At 49.2% G+C, this 21,101-nt stretch overlaps 1 protein-coding gene across 1 annotated transcript in view; it reads right to left on the minus strand.

The window, feature by feature from the left end:
- REL (REL proto-oncogene, NF-kB subunit) overlaps positions 1 to 21,101 on the minus strand; it is a 951,280-nt gene that overhangs the window by 482,274 nt on the left and 447,905 nt on the right. Inside the window, exon 4 of the mRNA XM_069608033.1 lies at positions 17,363 to 17,511. Coding sequence (XP_069464134.1) covers positions 17,363 to 17,511 — 149 coding nt within the window. The remainder of the gene's footprint in view (positions 1 to 17,362; positions 17,512 to 21,101) is intronic.

Raw genomic sequence — 21,101 nt, forward strand, 5'->3', positions numbered from 1 at the left:
GGGTGTTCCGATTGCTGCGTCCCTCTGTACCTCTTTCCCGGACAGTGTGTTTCGCGGGACAAGGGTCTCCGGGGTCTCTGCTCCTGTGCCGGATGGGCCCGCTCCTTCCCTTGCAGCGTTGTCCTGGATCCCACTCGACCCCCGCCTCCCTTCAGGCCGCCACCCCCTTAAACCCCTTTTTATTTTTGGGGCCGTCCCCCCTTTTACCCCTGTTTTTGACCCCTGAAAACCCATCCTGACTGTTTCCCCAAAGCAATTTACCCTTTACCCCACCATAAATATATTCAATATATGGGCTTTCAAGGTATATGTTTATATATATATGTGATTCAGTATATAATTTTCGATATAAAGACTGTATCCCGCGCACACCATGTACAGAATCTTTTCCATTTGTGGTTATAGGAAGCGTCAGTAGAAGGAGCCCTGGCCGCTGCTAGAATATGTTGACAGTCTCGAGGGATGTTCAAGTGGCCGAATACGGCTTGATCAGGAGCCACGCTGTTAATTTCAGAGAGCCCGGGTCATGATGAAGAATCATCCCGTTGTTCTGGGATAGGAGATTGGCGTGAGATCCTAGATGGATTGGATTCTTCGCTGCCAGCAGTAGCAGGTCCGAGAACCAGGTGTGCCTGGGCTAATACAGTGCTATCATGATTATTTTGCAGTGACATCTGCATATCATTTGTATCGTTTTCCTGATGAGAGGGAATGAGGGAAACGCATATGCGATCATGTCGGTCCATGGAAATGAGAATGCGTCCCCTTGGGAGTTGGGATGAGGACTCCTGCTGGCAAATTTCCTGCACTGCTTGTTGTTGTGGGGGGCGAAGAGGTCTAGAGGAGGGTGACCCCATGTCGAGAAATAACCAGGTTACTTACCGTAGTGACCACCTTACTCCTAGTCCATAGTCCCCTTTCCTCCATACTTTTGGGGCATCTCTCCGTCCTGTGGGACGGGACCGGAGCACTTTGTAAAAAGCATCCAAAAATGCTGCTAAAATGTGTCCTTCCTCTCTTTCTTGCGCGGGGCTCAGCCCGCGGCCGTAACCCCGCCCACCTTGGCTCTGCCCCGCGCATCGCCCATCAGTCCTTTTCTCTCGCTAGGTCCAAGACCTCTTAGCAATAACAGAGGAACCTTACGGCGGGCGGCCGTATGGAGGAAAGGGGACTATGGACTAGGAGTAAGGTGGTCACTACGATGAGTAACCTGGTTATACTCCTACGTCCCGTCCCTTTTCCTCCATACTTATGGGAGATTCCCAAGCACTCTTTACAGAAACTATGGGTGGATGGAAAAAAAAAACCTTACTGGAAAAGGTTCTTCAGCACAGCCTGACCAAACTGAGCATCAGATCTTGAGCTCATGCCTAGACAATAATGCTTACAAAAAGCAGATGGGGAGGCCCAAGTAGCCGCCTTTATGATGGTCTCCCAGGGGACATATTTCTGAAAGGCAACCGCGGTTGCCTTGCCCCGCACCAGGTGTGCATGAATACCTTTAGGAGGCGGCGATCCACCGAGAAATAGTCGTCTTAGACGCCTGCTTACCTTGCGGGTTACCGAAGGTCACAAACAGTTGGGAAGAGCTCCTAAGCTCCAATGTTCTGTCCAGATAGAATTTAAGAGCCCTTCTAAAATCGATACAATTCAGAACCCTTTCTGCCTCTGAGACAGGGTTCGGAAAAAAGACCGGCAGGGAGATTGACTGGTTCAGATGGAACTCGGACACCACCTTCGGCAGGAAAGCAGGATTTGTCCGTAGGACCACCTTATCCTTATGAAAGACCAAAAAGGGATGCGCCACCGACAAGGCCTGGAGCTCACTCACACGCCTTGCTGACGTGATGGCGACCAAAAAGGACACTTTGCCGGACAGGTACTTGAGGTCCACCGTGGCCATCGGTTCGAAAGGCTTATGGCACAACGCCGTCAGGACCACATTTAGATCCCACGTCAGGTGCAGACTACGAATTGGAGGATAAAGGCATGTCAAGCCTGCAAAATATCTCTTAGCCACTGGGTTACACAGAGAGCAAGAGCATTGGTCCGTAGAAAGGTAAGCGGAAACCGCTGAAAGATAAGTTCTGCATGACAGCACGTGGACGCCCGACTCTGCTAAGAAGGATACAAAGGACAGTACTGTGTCAACTGTAGCCTCCCTTGGGTCCACTTGCTCGTTTAAACACCAATGACAGAGCCTGAGCCATTTGCTTCTGTACTGGGACCTAGTCGAGGGTTTCCTGGCTGCCTGGATAATACGCATGTTATCCGCAGATAAGTTAAGATGTTCTAAAGACTTGAACTTAGGCACCATGCCGCCAAGCCGAGCGATTGTGGGGATGGGTGCCACAGTTGCTGTTCCCCCTGGTGAAGAAGATCGGGGGTCATCGGTAACCTGATCGGTGGATGCACCAACAGGTATTGAAGTTCCGAAAACCAAAACCTGGCTGGCCACCACGGGGCTTTGTGTAGAAGCGAACAGTTCACTGAGTTCTTCAATTTGCAAATTGCTCGGTGAACTAGAGGCAGAGGCGGGAAAGCGTAAGCCCTCATGTTGTTCCATGGAATCTCGAGGGCATCCCCCAGAGAGGAGGCTCCCAACCACCCTCCTGAGTCATACTGAGGAAGCTTCTTGTTTACCGCTGTAGCGAAGAGGTCCACTTCTGGTGTGCCCCAACGCAGGAAAATCCATGAGAGGACCAGCACCTTCAACTCCCACTCGTAGCTGACCATTGTCCGCCGGCTGAGTGCATCTGTTGTAACATTAAGCTGGCCCGGGATGTGCACTGCGAGCAGCCAGACACCATGAAGAACAGCCCACTCCCAAATCTGAATGGACAGGTCTACGAGGGGGGGAGACTTGGTTCCCTCTTGCTTGTTGATGTAATACATCGACACCACAGTGTCTGTGCATATACGGACTACCTTGTTGGCAATGATCGGACTGAAAGCCCTGAGCGCAAGGAAGATCGCCAGAAGCTCCAGATGATTTATGTGGAAGAGCTTGTCCTGAGTTGACCAAAGGTCCGAGACCTGAAGAAGATCCAATGTCGCACCCCACCCTAGAAGGGAGGAGTCCGTCGTGACCGTCACCGTAGGGTACTGGGTCCTGAAACCCTGCACCCACCGACAGGTTGCTGAGAGACGACCACCACTCCAGGTCCACTCTCATGGAAGCCGGAATCCTTATCATCTTGGAGTCCGGATCCACAGCCTGACGGCAAGAACTCTGAAGAGCCATCTGAGTCCGCCTCATCTTGAGACGAGCAAAAGGAAGGGCCACCACGCACAAGGTCATGAGGCCCAGAAGTCTCTGGAACCACCAGGCTGACATGCTCTCCGACTGCGCAAACATCTGATACGTGGCCAACAGATCCGCCATTCTGTCCCCGGTCAGGTACACTCTGCAGTCGATCGTGTTCCAGCGAAAACCCACGAAAATCAAGTCCTGCGAGACCGTCATGGAAGATTTCCGCCAGTTCACTGACAGCCCAAGATGGAACAGGAGCTGTAGGAGAGACTGAAGATTGCACGTGGCTTTCAGCAGGCAAGGGCTGCGCAAGAGCCAGTCGTCCAAATACGGATACACATGCCTACCCTGCAGACGAAGATAGGCTGCTATCACCGACATCATCTTCGTGAAGACACACGTGGCGCCCAGCTGAGGCCAAAAGGAAGCACTTGAAAATGGAAGTGCTCCTCTCCCAAAGAGAAACGGAGATACCTTCTGTGTGGATTCCAAATCAGGATATGCATGTACGCATCCTCAAGATCCACCACGCTGAGCCAATCGCCCATCTGCAAGGAGGACTGTATCTGGCCGGGCGTGATCATCTTGAATTTCTCTTGCGGTAGGAAAAGATTGAGCTGGGAAAGGTCTAGGATGGTGCGCAGGCCAGCCTGGTTGGGTTTGGGCACCGTAAACAGCCGGGAGTAGAAGCCCTCACCTCTTTCCCCGAGGGGAACGGGTTCTGCAGCTCTGAGGTCCAGAAGTTTCTGCACCTCGGCATTCAGGGAGGGCGATCCTGACAGCTGGAAAGGAGGGTTGAAGGGTGGGGTAGGGGCTAGAGGTAAGCGGAAGCCTACCCGAGCGACTGACAAGACCCATCTGTCTTCGGGGATGGTCTGCCACGCCTCCCAGTGAGACGCCTTGCGTCCTCCACCACGGTCTCGTGCGAGCGCAGAGAAAAACCGAGTCCGTTGTTGCCTCTGGTGGTTATTCCCCAAAGGGGTATCCACCCTACGAGATTTCCAGTGAAAGAGCCCCTGAAACCAGAGGAGGGCCGACTCTGCGACAACGGTCTCTGGGTTTTAAAGGGAGTTTTAACTAGGACCGACAAGGACTTAGCTGTCTGAGAGCTAGCCTTCGTCTTGGTCCGCTCCACATCCGCTGTAGAATGAAACCGTTCCTTACCGTCAAATGCAAGGTCCAACACCTTGTCCTGTACTTCCTTTGAAAATTTGGTGGCATGCAGCCACGCCTGTCGGGAGGTATCAACCCCCAACATAAGGCCCCGAGCCAAGGTGTCTACATGGTGAGCCGCAGCCTCCAGGAGATCCTGGGCCAAAAACCTGGCGTTGAATAAACCGGTCTTAAAATCCTCCAGCTTCTCGACCGGAATGAACTCCTCAAACTTCGACAGACCTTTCCACATCCGCATATTAGCCCCCGTTAACACCAGTTCGGCATTGGCCTGCCGGAGCTGCAAGGCCGAGTTGGCAAAAATCTTCCTCCCAAGGGAGTCAAGGAGCTTGTCCTCCTTCCCCAGAACCTGAGTAGCCGTCGTAGAAGAGGATGCTGCAGGCCTGGACTGTAAGGTAGCTGCAGCCACCACTGCGGAGGAGGGGGGCGGACAAGACGACAGCCACTTCTTCCGAAGAATGCAGCCTGTATCTCACGTCAATTTTCTTATTGACGAAAAGTCCAGAGTGTGGCTTTTCCCAGACCCTACGGACCTTAGCCAAAACGTCCTTCTGCAAGAACAGGCCGGTATGCTCCAAAGGAGACAGGGCGAATGCCCCAGAAAGCACACCCTCCTGCGGAGCGGGTGCCTCGGGCACCGGAACATCCAAAAAGCACATCATGTCCAGTACCCGGTCATGAAAAGCTCTAATAGAGCGGGACAGGTCCTCGTTGTCCTGATCGCCCTGCGCCTCATCCAACAGGTCAGGATCCTGCTGAACTGTGTCAGGCACTGCCTTGTCCACAGGGGACAATGGGGGCAATGGCGGAAGGGTCGGGGAAGGCACCGTAGGCAAGGGCGGCGCCAGCGGAGCCACCGGAGGAATGGGTGGAGCCGGAGGCGCGGTTGGGCATATCTCCCTAAAATGCCCCTTGAAAGATTCCCTCATGGGGTCGGTACGTATGAGCGTCTGAAATTTGCTGAAAAAAGTGTCCTCCGGGAACTGCTTTGGAGCTACCGGAGGAGGCCTCTGATGAGGAGGATAATTCCAGGGACGTAACGGAGAGGGTTGCCACACAGGCCCATCCCCCTAAGTGTCCACAAAAATCAAAGGTGCCGACCCCACAGGCAACTAAACATTGTGCGGAAGGGGCATACGAGCGTTCCAGTCGTAAACTGGGCGAAAAAGATGCGCACAAGGAACTTTATGTTCACCCACAGAAGCAAGCCCTACACCAGAGGCCGATGGCGTAGTTGTAGGGAAAGCCCCCAAAATGGCTGCAGTGGTCGTGGCGGGAATGGCCGCCATTTTGCCATCACCTGAGGGGAACTGCGGCACGTGAGGAAGTGAGGCAGGGGTCCCCGTCGATGGATCAGGGGTCTTAACTTTAGCCTTTACGTAAGGAACCTCGGCAGAGCCGGTACTATGAGGCCTGGAATGTTTCTGCAACATACCAATAGCCAAATTAGCCTTCTCAGGAAGGGCCTCGGCGCTGCCGGTAAAGGAAGAACTTTCCTTCTTTGCCCCCTCAACAGTTCTGGTGTCGCCATAAGAGTGGGAACGGTGAGAAACAACTTTCACCGATAAGGCCTTGCCAGGCCTCTCAGAAATGTTGGTAACTTTAGCCTCTGTACGAGGGACCTCGGACCCAGGTCCGGTAATAACCTTACAAGCGCGGGCCTCGAACATCCGTTCAGTAACACCAAGCCCAACCAAGGCCTTGGGGCGCACCCCGGTTTTATTTTTGAGGGAAGCCGATAAAGAGTCCTCAGAGCCAACTCCGGCACACCACGACTCAGTAGAACTGGCTCTGCAAGCCACCCCCACAGGAGGGGCCTCGGAGTGTACTCTGGTATCCACAGGCCCCTTACGGAGACCCTCGGAGAAAACTCTGGTACAATTTCTAAGCCCAGAAGGCACCTCGGGGCAATCCCCGGTGACAGAGCGACTAACGCTCCTCCTGGCTCGGGAAGAGCCAGGAAAGGAATCTCCCAGCCGGGGTGCTCTAAAAAGTAAAGAACTTACCAGGCGTTTCTTCTTTTTGTCGATAAAAGCTTGAAAATACAAGGGAGGGGTACTTCGAAACACCTCCTTCCCAGCGCTCCAACCGACACTGAAGTGTCCGGACCGAAAGGGAATCACAGTCAAAACAGGAGTCCCAACGGTGGTCTGGACCCAAACACTCGAGACAAAGAGGATGGGGGTCCACCCTTGCGAAGCGTCAGTGACACGATGAACAATCTGGAAAGTCTAGTTTGAACGACATAGACAGACTAGTACACGATCGCTAGCGAGAGCCAGAGAGGAAAAAAGGGAAGAAAATCTTCCGCGGATGCAAGTGCGTCCAGTCCCGAACGAGCGGAGAAAAGGACTGATGGGCGATGCACGGGGCAGAGTCAAGGTGGGCAGGGTTTGCAAGAAAGAGAGGAAGGACACATTTTTGCAAAATTTTTGGATGCTTTTTACAAAGTGCTCCGGTCCCGTCCCACAGGACGGAGAGGTGTCCCATAAGTATGGAGCAAAGGGGACGGGACGTAGGAGTAATCTTGGATATCTGAATGTTGTGCAGTTGCCATTGTTGTGATTGCGACAAATCCCTGCTGAGGGTGTCTGCTTGCTTGTTCTGTATACCCAGAAGGTGGAAGATTTGGAGCAGAATGTTGTGTTGGATGGCCCAGTGCCAAATGGTCTGCGCTTCTTGGGACATGGTGTTTGAAGGTGTTCTGCCTTGTTTCCGCAGATAATAAATGGTGGTTGTGTTGTTTGTGAGGACTCAAACCACTGTATTCTTAATTAGCGGGAGGAAAGATTTTAGTGCCCAATGTACTGCCCGCAGTTCCAGCACATTTACCTGGAGAATGGATTCTTCGGGAGTCCAAAGGCCTTTGACTTGATGCTTTCCCAAATGTGCTCCCCATCCCGCTGGGGAAGCATCCATCACAATCGTGAGATGGTAGTTGGGTTCCACAAGAGTCATTCCCTTTGCAATGTTGTAGGGGCATGTCCATCATTTTAGTTTGTTTGAGAGAGTCTGAGTGATGGTAACTTTGTCTGACCAGGAACCCCGTATTTGTGACCATCTGGTCACCCAGAACTTTTGCACTGGCCGCATATGTAGCCTGCAGAGGGGAATTAACGGGATGCAGGAAGACATGGTCCCCAGGAGAGCCATGTATGTGTGAACAGTGACTTACTTGTTTGGCGTGAAAGAGTTTGCTAGGAGTATCAATTTTTTGACCCAGTCTGAAGAGGGTCTGACAAGACTGGTCCATGAGGAATTGAGCGCCCAGGAACACCACATTTTTTGAGGGAATTGAGCAAGATTTGGTGTAATTTACTGCAAATCCCAATTGTTGGAGCAGAGTTTCCGTTTGTCTCAGGGAAAGCATGGTTTGTTGATATGTTGAACCTCGAACTAACCAGTCGTATGGATAGACGAAGTGGCCCTGTTTTCGGAGAAAGGCTGCTTCTGGTGACAAGCATTTTGTGAACGTCCTGGGTGCTGATTTTAGGCCAGATGGCAGTACCAGAAATTGGTAATGGCTTTTGCCAACTACGAATCTGGGGTGCTTTCGGTGCCTTGGATGTATTGGAATGTGGAAGTATGCCTCCTTGAGGTCTAACGCCGCCAGATATTCGTGGGGCTGTATGGCCTTTATGACATCCTGAAGTGTCACCATCTTGAACTTCTGCTTTTTGATGTTTTGTTCAGCTTTCGGAAGTCCAGGATAGGCCGCCACTTCCCGTCTGGTTTCTTGACAACAAAGTACCTGGAGTATAGACACCGTTTCCTTTTGCCGAAGGAGGATCTCTTTGGATTGCTCTTTTCCGTAACATTTGATGCACCTCCTGTTGTAAAATTTGAAGGTGCGGATGAGATACCTTTACGGGAGGTATTGGGATGTGTGAGCATTTGAACTTCAACAAGTGGCCATACTGGTGGCATCTAGCACCCACCTGTCTTTTGTTATTGTTTGCCACTAGATGTAGAATGCCACATTTCCCCCCACTTGATTGCCCCTGAGGCAGTCATTGTTGTGCCTTATTTTGCCTACCTCTTTGAGAGGTGGCTGTTCCGTGCTTTCGCTGTCCTTGATGGTATTCCCTGCTGCGCTGGGAGGACTGGTAATTTCTTTTGTAGTCTTGCAAGAAGTATCCGGTTCTACTGCAGCTTCTGTTGTCCCTTGACAACGAGAATCTTGAATTACCCGAGACTCCCCAAAAGGAGGGAAAGGACCGCCTGTACTGTAGGGTGTTAAGAGATCTAGTAGTGTCTGAGTCTGCATTCATGGTTTTAAGGGCTTCATCAATCTGATCCCTAAAAAGATGTTCCCCTTCACATGGCATATCGATTACTTTGGTGCTGGATCTCCGGCCGAAGATCGGTGCAACGTAACCATGCCTGCTGTTGAAGAACTACCCCATTGCCAATCTGTTTGATCCCCGTTTCAGTGAGGTCTACAGCGATGTTAATGCTGTGATTTGAGGCTTCCTCCCCTTCACGTACTAGCATCATGGCTTCCTTCCTCTGTTGCTCCAGCAAGCATTCCAATATAGGAGTCAACCGATGTCACATCTCTCGATGGTATCGAGCAACTATAGAAAGGGCATTTGCTGCTTTGACAGTTGTTGCCCCAATGGTGAGTACTTTTTTCCCCAAAGGCATCAATTTTCCTGTTTTCATTGTCTGGGGGAGTGGCGCATTTGTGCTGCGTACAAGCCTTTCGACTTGCTACCGCTGATACCACCGACTCTGGAGCGGGCTGCGAGATGAGGCATTTTGGTGTTGTGTCAGGTGCCTTAAACCTTTTATCCAGCCTACCTTTAATTGCCAGCTCTGTGAATGGATGTTTCAGAGTACAGAGGCCCTCCTGCAAAACATGATCCAGGATGGGTATGGAAAATACTGCCTTCCTGCGTTTAACCATGTGGTCGAAGAGGAAACAGTCCTTCTTTTCCTCTTGAGGAATTAACCCAAACTCTTGCCATGCTTTAGACATCATGGAGTGAAACGCCCCAATGTCATCTGGAGGCGAGGGCTGAGCAGGACTCTCCTGCATATCTTGGTCAGGATCATCCGTGTCCCACGTGTCGGCTCTGCGAGGAGACGAAGAGGTGGTGGAGCTTGTGTCCCATGGACCAGTTTCCTGGACTGTGTCTACCAATTCCCGCTCTGCCTGCTCTCGTGTACGTGGAGGTGGAGATCTACGAGGCGTCAGAACTCCAGGAGGTCCATCTTGGTCTCTAAAGGGATAGCCTGTATCCCTTAGATGATGTGGTGTACCTTGGTCATCTCTAAATGTCATAATTGGCTGTGGCTGAGGTAGCGGAAGCCTGGTATCGAGTGCCCAAAGTGATAGTAGTGTTGTAAGCACTTGTAGGGAGAGCAAGGATTGAGGGTGTATGAGGGGGTATTGTGGATTCATACCCCCCATGCCTGCAGGTGTTGATGGTAGAGTGGGTGTCTGAATACCTAGAGGCATGTCTTCCCCTTGTGATGGTCCTTGGATAGAAGGATGGGAAGTTCCTTCCTCTGGATCAGAGTCAGTGATACCTGGACATGCTTCTGGCGGGGGCTCGAAATCTGACGTGAGCTTGTGCTGCAAAATCTCTTCCGGCATGATGTCTGGGTAACTTATAGGAGACATTTCTAGAAGGACCCGACCATGTTCTATCCTGTCTTCCATTGGGGGTTTCAGAATACCTTTGGGGAACAATATACTGTCCTGTATAGGTAACCCTGTAGTCTCTGTTGAGATGGTGGTCGACGGTTGTGTAGGTTTATCTCCGCACGATTTATGTTTTTGGTCGTTGACGAGGTGGGATTGCTCTTTGTCGTTGATGATGTGATCGTCATTGATGTGGTTGTTGGAGTGGATTTCAACAACGATTTGGTCGTCGAGAGGTGTCTTGTGGACGATTCATGTCCGGAGGAGGACCTGCGAGACTCCGATGACGAATAGTGTTTCTTTTTCGTAGAAGACAAAGTCCTCGTAGCCGATTTGGATTTGTGTTTGTCCTTCGTTGGAGAGGATCTCTTGGACGGGTCGGACGTGGGCTTTGTCGATGGGCGTGAACCTTTATCCCTCGGTTTTTCCAATGGCATCTTCGCCGACCGGACCTTGGCCAAGTGCTTAGACCCATTATGGGACCCCCTCACCACTACCTGGTGGTTTGTTAACAGGGAACAAATGTTTCGCCTTATCGTGACCCATGGGAGATTTAGGCTGTTTTTTGCTTTTTCGCTACCGGCTCTGATCTCTAATGTGACTTCCGACGCCGGGTATGCTCCCTCCTCATTGGCCCAACAGATTAGGCAACTGTTTCTGTCCTTAAGGGCTTTTTGTGACAAACCCTGGCAGATGTCACATCCTTCTGCGGAATAGTTAGGGTAAAGACAGTAAAGACATTCCGCATGTCTATCGCCCTCATACACATTTTTTAGGCCACAGGTGTCACAAGGCCTAAATAACGACCTTTTTGATCCAGGGGTCTCCATGGTCACAAATGGAGCCGTGTATGTAGACGTCGGTTGCTCCGGATGGAGGAAGATTAAGAAATAGTAATTTTCAGAAAAACTTAGTTTTCTCTCGGGAGAGAACAACGCAAGGAATCCAACCAGCTTGAAAGAAGGTTGAAATCTGAGGGGAAGCTGCTGGTGCGGAGCTATACACTCATCGTCCTACTGGTGGAGACCAAAAGCACCCACAACGACAATGATGGGACACTCACGGAGTGTCAAGTTTTTCCATAGGAAAATTACTAAATCAAGGTAACCGGGGATTCCCAGCCTGACGACGGGATATATTCACAGCATGTGAATCCATGAAAGATCCAATGCTGGAGAAGAACAAGTTACTTCTTACCTTGTAACGTTCTTTCGACGGGATGTTCCTCCGACGTATTCCTCATCTTAGATATCTCCTTCCAGCTCTGCTGGCCTCGGAATTTTTTTTTTTTTCTCTTTCTCTAGAGGGCGCTGCGCGTCGACGTCCTCCGAGTCGATGTCCCTCGACAGCCGCCGTATCGACGTCATCCTGCCTATAAAGGCCGCGCGCAGCGTCCGTTGCTCAGTTCCGTTTTGTAGCCCACAATAATACTTTCTGGACTAAACTAATCACCCTGAAGGAGCGTAAACTGCAACAACAAGGGAAGTAGAACTGCGGGGATGGATGGGAGGGTCGATGAGGAATACGTCGGAGGAACATCCCGTCGAAAGAACGTTACAAGGTAAGAAGTAACTTGTTCTTCGAAGGGATTGTGTCCTCCGACGTATTCCTCATCTTAGATAGGCTCCCATAGCAGTATTCTATTATCGGAGGAGGGAGTACTGACTTCATGCTGTCTTCTATTGATGAATAGAATGCAGTACAGCCCTTCCAAACCTAGTCTCTTGACTGGAGGAGGAATCCAAATTGTAAAAACGTGTAAAGGTATGGACAGACGACCATGTAGCGGCCGCACAGATGTCTTTAACCGGCACGCCTCTTTTGAGGGCCGATGAATCTGCAATACCTCTGGTCGAATGAGCCCTAAGGTTTTGAGGGGGCTCTTTCCCTGCCAGTTTATAACATTCTAGAATGGCTAGAATGATCCATCTGGAAATGGTCTGCTTAGTTATTGGTAACCCCAGCTTGTGACTTGCGTAACCTACAAACAGCTGGTCTGCCTGTCTTATCCTGGCTAGTCTACTGATGTAAAAACTTAAAGCCCTCCTAGGGTCTAGCCTGTGTAACCTCTCTTCCTCTTTCCCCGGGTGAGGAGGAGGATAGAAAGATGGTAGGGTAATCTTCTGAGTGATATGGAATTCAGAAACCACCTTTGGGAGGAAATTAGGCTTCACTTGCAGGACAACTTTGTCTCTGTGAAATATTGTGTGAGGGGGTTTACAAGAAAGAGCTTGTAATTCGCTCACCCTTCTAGCAGATGTAAGTGCTATTAATAAAACAGTTTTAAGGGTAAGGAATCTTAACAAACAAGAATGGAGAGGTTCGAAAGGTGTGCCCATCAGGAAAGTTAGTACTAAGTTTAAATCCCATAGGGGAACTTGGAATGGTCTTGGAGGATAAACATTGGTTAGCCCCTTTAGAAACTGTATTACCAAGGGTAATTTGAAATAGGATGGTTCTTCCGCAGTACGCTTAAAGATGGATAGCGCTGGGAGATAGCCCTTAATGGTGCCAACTTGAAGGCCTGAATTTGCCAAATATAGTAGGAAGGACAAAACCATTGGTGTACCACATGAAAAAGGGTCGATATTCTGTTCTCTACACCAGCTGCAAAATCTGTTCCAATGGCAGCGGTATAAAGACTTTGTTGCTGGCCTCCTTGTCGAAAGCAACACCTCCATAACATCATCAGGGAGGTCCCAATCCTTGTACCTCAGCCTTTCAGAAGCCAAGCGTGAAGGTTGAGGGTTTTGATGTCTGGATGGAGAACCTGACCTCCCTTCTGTGAGAGTAGGTTCTCTCTGAGTGGAAGTCGAATTGGAGGGCAGATGGACAAGTCTAGAAGGTCCGGGTACCACGTTCTCCTGGCCCAATCCGGGGCAATTAGGATCATGGTTCGCCGGAATCTTCTCAACCTCCTGATCATTTGAGGAATGACAGGGACCGGTGGGAACGCGTACAGAAGCGGAAATTCCCAGTTCACTATGAACGCGTCTCCCAGAGCTCCTCTCGGGGGAAATTCCCTTGAGCAGAACAGGTCGCATTTCCTGTTTAGGCTGGTGGCGAACAGATCTACCTGAGGGGTTCCCCAAAGGGCGAAGGACTTCCTGAGCTAGCTCCCACTCGTGGGAGACTGTGTTCTGCCTGCTCAGAGCGTCCGCTGTCAAAATCTTCTCTCCGGCTAGGTGAACTGCCGATAGAGAGATTCCTTCTCGGATTGCCCAAAACCAGAGCTGCATCGCCTCTCTGCACAGGGGTAGTGATCCTACGCCTCCTCTTTTGTTGAGGTAATGCATGGCCACCGTGTTGTCCGTCATTATCAGGACGTTCTTCCCTTGTACAGCTGGCAGGAATGCCTTCAGCGCAAGTCTGATGGCTCTCAGCTCTAACAGGTTGATATGTAGTCTGGACTCCGATGGAGACCAACGACCGCTGATGGTCAAGTCGTTGGCGTGGGCTCCCCACCCCGTGAGTGAGGCATCCGTGACTACTGTTATCTCCGGCCAGGGTTGCCAAAACTGTTCTCCTTTCAGAATGTTCTCCTGACAGGCCCACCACTGAAGGTCTCGAGCCACCCTGCCGGGAACCTGAAGAAGATCTGTCATTCTCCCTGAGAATTGTGACCACTGAGTCCTCAGTGCCCACTGGAGGGATCTCATTCTCAGGCGAGCTTCTGGCACTAGGAAAATGCAGGATGCCATGAGGCCTAGCAACCTCAAAAAGTCGAAGGCTGGGAGACGTTGGGTATGTTGGAACTTGGTAACCATCTGTAGAATATCTTGAGCCCTCACCTCTGGTGGCGAGGCTTTTCCCAGGGAAGTGTCCAGGATCGCTCCTATGAACTGGAGTCTCTGCGATGGTATCATTTGTGACTTCTTTAAATTGAGGGAGAAGCCCAGTCTGTGAAGGAAGTGGCACACGTGATTTAGCTGGATCTGAGCTTGTTCCAAAGAAACAGCCCTGATCAACCAATCGTCCAGGTAGGGGTAGACGTGAATCCCTTCCCTCCTTAGACTTGCAGCCACTACCGACATTAACTTGGTGAAGACCCTCGGGGCGGAGGTCAGCCCAAATAGCAGCACTCGAAATTGATAGTGAGAGTTGCCAATTGCGAACCTCAGGTATTTCCTGTGTTTGAGATGGATAGGCACATGGAAATAAGCGTCCTGAAGGTCCAGAGATACCAACCAGTCCTGGAACTGAAGGGCCTGGAGGATCTGAGAAAGAGTGACCATCTTGAATTCGTCTTTCCTGAGGAATTTGTTAAATTCTCGCAAGTCCAAGATGGGTCTCAGTCCTCCATCTTTCTTTGGAATGAGAAAGTAAGGGGAGTACCAGCCCTTGTTCCTCTCCGCTACAGGTACCGGTTCTATAGCACCTTTCTCTAGCAGGTCCAAAATTTCCTGCAAGAGGAGCGGATCTGGAGATTTCTGAGAGCTGATCCCCGGTGGATGACTCTGAGGTATACGTAGGAAAGGCAGGCAGTAACCTTGGGCAACTGTTTCCAATGCCCAAGCATCTGACGTGATAGCCTGCCATACCGCCAGATGTTGAGTCAACCTGCCTCCTACAGGTGTCCTGTGAGGGAAGTCCTCAGAGTGGTTTTGGGGCGGCTGATGCAGATGCCGATGGTAAAGAGGCACCTGCTGTTGCTGCGGCTTTTGAATATCTACCCCGTCCACCTCGGGTAGTTCTTCTTTGTCCCCTTTGAGCCGGTCGTCCTCTACCTCTTCCGAATGCGGAGTAGCAGCGAAAGGACTTGCCCCCCGCAGAGGTTCCTGTGGGACGAAAAGGAGTCTGACGGATTGCAGCTCCTAGGGATTTTGCTGCTGCTTTTGAAGTTTGCAGTTTCTCTAAACTGTCATCCGCCTTTTTCCCGAACAAAGAAGAGCCATCGAATGGCATGTTCAAGAGCCTGGCTTGCACATCTGGGGCAAAACCAGACTTTCTCAACCAAGCAAATCTCCTGGTTGATGTACTTGCCGCCATTGCTCTGCTGATACTGTCAGCCGAATCAATGCCCGTCTGGAGGGATTCGCACATAGCGTCTTTACCGTCCTCTATAATATTCAGGAACGCATCCCTTTCTTCTCCCTGCGGGATGCAGTCAGCCGCTGTAGAAGCACACTCCCAAAGTGTATGGCTGAACCTAGCAAGGGTGCAAGTAGCATTAACAGATTTTAACGCCATGCTACATGCTGAAAAGACTTTCTTTGCCATAGCATCACATTTTTTATCGTCCCTGTCCTGTGGGACGGTAGGATAAGCCGTTTTGACATCGGTAGAGGATGCTGCCTGTACCAGCAGACTTTCTGGGGATGGGTGTTTAGACAAAAACTCCGGATCTGTAGAAGATACCCTGTACTTTGTAGACAGTTTTTTATTTACTGCTGGTACTACATCTGGGGTTTCCCAGTTTGTCATGATCTTCCTCTGAAGAGCTTTATGAAAAGGCACCACAGGATCCTCCTGTGGGCCTTTGTCAAGAATATCCGTGAGGTCATCTTGTTGGAAAGATTCTGAAGGTGCAGACCACTCCATGAACTCTGTGATCCTGGCCATTAAGGCTCTATAGGGGGTTTCAGCATGCTCCCCCGGGTCTGGCCTAGCAAACTCCACCTCAGGGGAAGTGTCTAACCCACTTGCCTCATGTAAGGAATCATGAAGATCCTTTAACCTGCGTTCTTCAGAGGAAATTTCCTCTCTAATTGGGGTTACAGGTCCCTGCAACTCAAATGTGTCTTCCTGTTCAGACAATTCCCCTCTTCCAAAATTGAGGACATATTTCTCAATTGTTCTGAACTCATAAAGGGAGTAAATCCCATTTCCAAGGCAGAGGGAGCCGAACTTGTCATTATCGGCCTCGAAAACGTCGATGTCGTCGACGCCGACGTCGAAGGCTTCGAGCGTGGCGTCGAAAACAAAGGCGGAGGCCTCGAAGACCTCGACAGAATTGGAATTCTACTCGACAATCTCAAAGCCATCGACGTTGAGGACCTGGGGATAGTCACTGGGTGTGTCGTAACCGTGACTTTTCTTGGCGTCGATGCCGGTGTCGAAGCTGGCGTTGAGTCGACAGACCCGTGTGTCGAAGGTCCCTTCGACAACGGCGTCGAAGACATCGACCTCGACGGAACCCTCGTCGACGGCGTCGACGGAACCTTCGAGGAAGGTTTGGAGGTCATAGTCCTACTCAAGGGTTCGAGACGCGCTCGAGAGGTTTCCTTCGCCGGGTACTGCGACTCGCGGCGTTTTTGACCTTTGGGTCTTTCGACCAGAGCATCGCTCTCGGCAGTCTTCGAGGGGGTCGAGGCCGCTTTCTCGAAGACGCTCATCATATTTTTGCGGAATTCCTCCCATTCAGCCCGGGAACTATGTTTCGTGGGGCAAGGGATTCTTTTTGGCAAAACAGAGGAAGAGGAAGACGGAGAAGGGGATCTTCGACGTCTCCTCTTCGAGTGCTTCGATCTCGAGGAGTGGTGAGACCCACTCCGAGACCTGGAGCGCGAATGGTGACGAGGAGACGAGTGTCTCGACTTCGTCGACGAAGAAGAAGCTTTAAAAGTCTTACCTTTCTCCAGCTTCCCCCTACGCTCCTTCAGGGCTTTAGCCGTCATGGACATACAGTCCTCGCATTCCGAACAATGGTGTTCAGCTCCCAAACACCACAGACAAACTCTGTGAGGGTCAGTCAGCGACATCTTTTTCCCACAATCTCAGCATTTTTTGAAGCCGGATCGAGGAGTTGTCGGTTCCGACGAGGAAGCCATTGAGTACGGATCGAATAACTCGAAGTAAATAGGATTAATCTGACAAGAACTGAGCAACGGTATTCCGAGGCACCGAGTAAGCGCGGAAAAACGGAACTGAGCAACGGACGCTGCGCGCGGCCTTTATAGGCAGGATGACGTCGACGTCGATACGGCGGCTGTCGAGGGACATCGACTCGGAGGACGTCGACGCGCAGCGCCCTCTAGAGAAAAAAAAAATAAAACATTTCCGAGGACAGCAGAGCTGGAAGGAGATATCTAAGATGAGGAATACGTCGGAGGACACAATCCCTTCGAAATGCATGTTACATCACCACCCAACTAACCAAACCCACTCACTCACTGCCAGAACACCTGGAGACCATGCAAATTACAGTGGTGCGCGATTCAAATCCTAATAACATAACATATCTCCACAATGCATTTTCCCCAAAGGATAGCCTGCTTTCCGAACCTTGAACATGTTTGTGGCATATAGTGAAGAAGACAATATTCTCAATCTGGTTGTGTACTTACGCTAAAACTCTTCTTTCTGCTCCGAATTCAGCCTCATAGTAGCCATCCTTGCAGTCTTTCCCCACAAGGTCATGGGGATGGGGCTTGCAAGGCTCATTCTTGGTTACCAGGGTTACACACACTCTGCCTTTCCCAATGTAGTTCATTATCTGCAAAGACAAAGTCAACCATAAATTGCATATAAGATGTGAAGAGGCGGGAACATGCAAACTTGCTCATAACTCCAACAAGAGTTGGGTTCAGTTACAAACATGGTTACCTGATGTCCATTCCAAGGGCCGACAGCCTCCATCAACAAGGGATAAGCTAGTAAGTACATTGGATTTGAAGAGCACAGGGAATGCGTTTTTACTTTCTAAATAACCTTTAAGTTGAAACAGACAGTAGGGGTTTTCACAATTAATGGTATTTGTCAAGACCTGTGCATCTTTGCACCACCATTTTTCTGAATTACTGCAAAAAGGGAGTGTATGAAGTAGTGCCTTATATATTAAAAAAAATCTATAGCAGTGGGAAGTGCCATTGCCCTACAGTAAGTATTGTCAGGCATATGTGGCATGCCCAAAATATTTTTTCAAAGAAAACTGTTAAGGTATTGTTAGGATGTCTTTTGCCATGAAAGATATGATGAGGAATATAATCACCCCTAAAATAGCAAGGATTTATCAAACATTCATGTTTTACGATAGCCTTGATCTTCTTAAAATTACATTTAATTTTTAGGATTTTCATTTAACAAGTCATTATGTATGCAATCAACCTATGCTTATGGTGAGAAATGTTAACTTTTATGTTTGGTTTATTTCCTACAGTCTTCAACAACGTGTTGATTTCTTACGTTTTTGACAGAGCTAATGCCATTTGAAAACTTGTTTAAGAATGGGGAATAGGTTTTGTATGACTAGGGATGTCACCAAAAATAACACTTAAAGAAAGCAAAGAAACACAAGCTACCCCTGTCTCCTGTGAGTTTTCACACTTTATGTTCACCACTTATTGACACCCAAAAGGTAGTATCATTCTAGGAACCACATAGATCACCCGGACTCAGGATTTGAAGTGTTTTTTCATCGCATAAAAAACAATTAAATATTTATTTTTACCATGAGAGGTCAGTTCATTTTAGAAATTCAAAAAAATAACACTCCTATTGGCCTCTTAGCAGGTTTGCTGGCTTTAGTTAAAACATTCTTTTTAAAAAGTGGATCAAATCAGAACCAAATTCTTAAACGCAGACATTCCAAAATATAAAAGAATATTTTTAGGACACCATCGCCAAAGAATGGATCTTTACAAATTCTGTTGGGAAGAAGCCTGTTTGAACACATGGTCAAAGAAGGGCTTCAACATGCTTTTAATATTAACTGCACATAATCCTTTCCAGAAACAAAATAACTAATTTCAAGAAAAGTTAACACAAGTTTAAAATGCTTTCTTTTTACGGGGCGGTTGTTAGGAAGTGCCCTTGTCTCAGGGGGTGTGTGCAGTAGCACTCCCGCCCTGGGGGATTGGCTCCCCTGCATAGTCACTCTTGCCAGGGGGGCTTATCCTTTGGGGTAGGAGGGTAATATCTTACAAGGCTTTGCGAGTTCTAAAACCAATTTCGTTCTGACAGACCGAACAGATTGCAAGAACCTTTTTGCTGCTCTCTTGAGCGATGGAGGCTATACTTAAAGATTTGGCCTCTGCCGTACAGAAGTTACAGGTAGATGTAGCCACCTCTCACCAAGAGACGGCTATGCTGCATCTGTCCTTGACCGTGGTGCAAGGGACGATCAATCAGTTGGCTAAAAAATTTGCATCTATTAGTAGTACATGGAGACCAGGATCTGTTCCGAACTCCTCTACAGGAGTTACTCGCTCAGACTCCCGACCCATCCTAACACCAGCAGGTTGCCTGCATCAGGGATATACAGGGGTTTGCCTCACCCCCTATGCTTTCTAAATACAGAGGAGACCCTAAGGAATTTATATCCTTCATGACTCAATGCAAAATCCACTATATGAATCGGCCTCAGTTATATCTCTCCAACCAAGCTAGGATATCCTTCATTTTATTCAACCTCCAAAAAACAGCACTGTATTACGGGATTATGACGACGTCTCAGAAGCCTTCCAGACCATGTTTTATTTGCATTTAGCATTTCATTTGACAGGCAATACGCAGGTCAGTCCCTCAGAAACAAATTACTGTATATCCGTCATGGTAATCGAAACCTTCTTACTTATATTGCCCATATAAGGGCCTAGAAACTCAGACCAATTGTCCTGAAGATGCACAGTTGACAATCTTCCACGGGACCTAACGGAAGAGCTAAATGATGTCTGGTGGCAGGTGGTTTCCACTCCTAACACCCCCACAGAATATCTGCCGTTGGTGCTTAAGGTTGACCAACGGTATAACGATCGGAAGGGAGAAAGGAAAAGTATGGAATTTCGGAGGTCTCTACCTAGTTAGAAAATGGACCCCATCCCTTCTTGTGAATCAGAACCCATGCAATTGAGTGGTACCAGAGGACCCATTCACCCCGATGAAAGGGAATGTAGGAAAAAACTGAATTCATGTTTTTTTTGTGGTGATTCTGGGCATTCTGTCAGAGCTTGCCCTAAACATAACCGTAATAACACGGGAAACGCTACAACTCGTCTTCAATAAGGAATCTGAGGACAAGTCACTGCCTTTCGAATTCCCAACCTATGATTTGTCCCCTCATGCCCCACCAGTCCTCCCATTTGTATATCCAAATAGATCTTTTTCATGATCATCAGACATGGGAAGGAGTAGTGGTGCTAGTTGACAGTGGAGCCACAGGGATCTTTATAGACATCCAGTTTGCTCATAGGGCAAAAATACCTTAACTCTCGAAGTCGTGGACCGGACCTATCATATCAGTGGATGGTTCCACCCTTGCATCCGGACCCATAGCAATACAGTCCGCATTTGTTCTCATGATCTGTGCTTTGCATCATTAGGAATACCTGTCCTTCGATGCCACTGCCGCTCTGCATCTTCAAGTGATACTAGGAATGCCCTGGCTCAAACACTACAACCCCCTCAAAGATTGGAGAAACCAAAAACAGACCTTCCAATGGGATCAGTATCCTCTCACATGTTCTCAAATCTTGAGCCCATTTGAAGTAAAGAGAGGGATTGTTAATTCCCCTAATTACAAGCAAGAGGAACTGGGCCGAGGAAATCCCCTGCACTCAAAAACGGAAGAGTCCAATGATGTGACAAATGTTACTTTTTATTCAAAGCTTTCATAACAGGGATCACGTTATAGACAATGTGGCATTCTCCAATACTCTCACACTGGTAACACGCATGTAATGGAGGTTTTAAGGCACAGTGATGTCACAAACAAATGATACATTTCACAAGCCTAAGGTGGAATGGGATTGGTTAGTGAGGCAGGCTACATATGGAATACATATGGGGTTAGTATCCTTATTGGTTAAAACATATCTGGTGGCTCCTCCTATGACCACCTCCTAAATGTTGCAACTATAGGTATGTCAAGTTAGTGAGCCGTCATTGGGCTGTGCAAAAGTGTCTAAGCCAGCATGGAAGGTGAGCAAGGATTGGTTAGAGAGGGTCTTCTCAGTCTTGGTGCTTTGGAAAGTTATAAGCCCATGTGTAACTATTCAAGGTGGTGAGAAGAGCCACAAAGGTACTCCATGTACCCAACAAGTCACCATATCTGATCCTCTAGGCCTTGAGACAGAACATTAGGCTTTG

The sequence above is a fragment of the Ambystoma mexicanum genome, chromosome 4q (genome assembly GCF_040938575.1).
Source record: "Ambystoma mexicanum isolate Mex_15411 chromosome 4q, UKY_AmexF1_1, whole genome shotgun sequence".
Lineage (NCBI taxonomy): Eukaryota > Metazoa > Chordata > Amphibia > Caudata > Ambystomatidae > Ambystoma > Ambystoma mexicanum.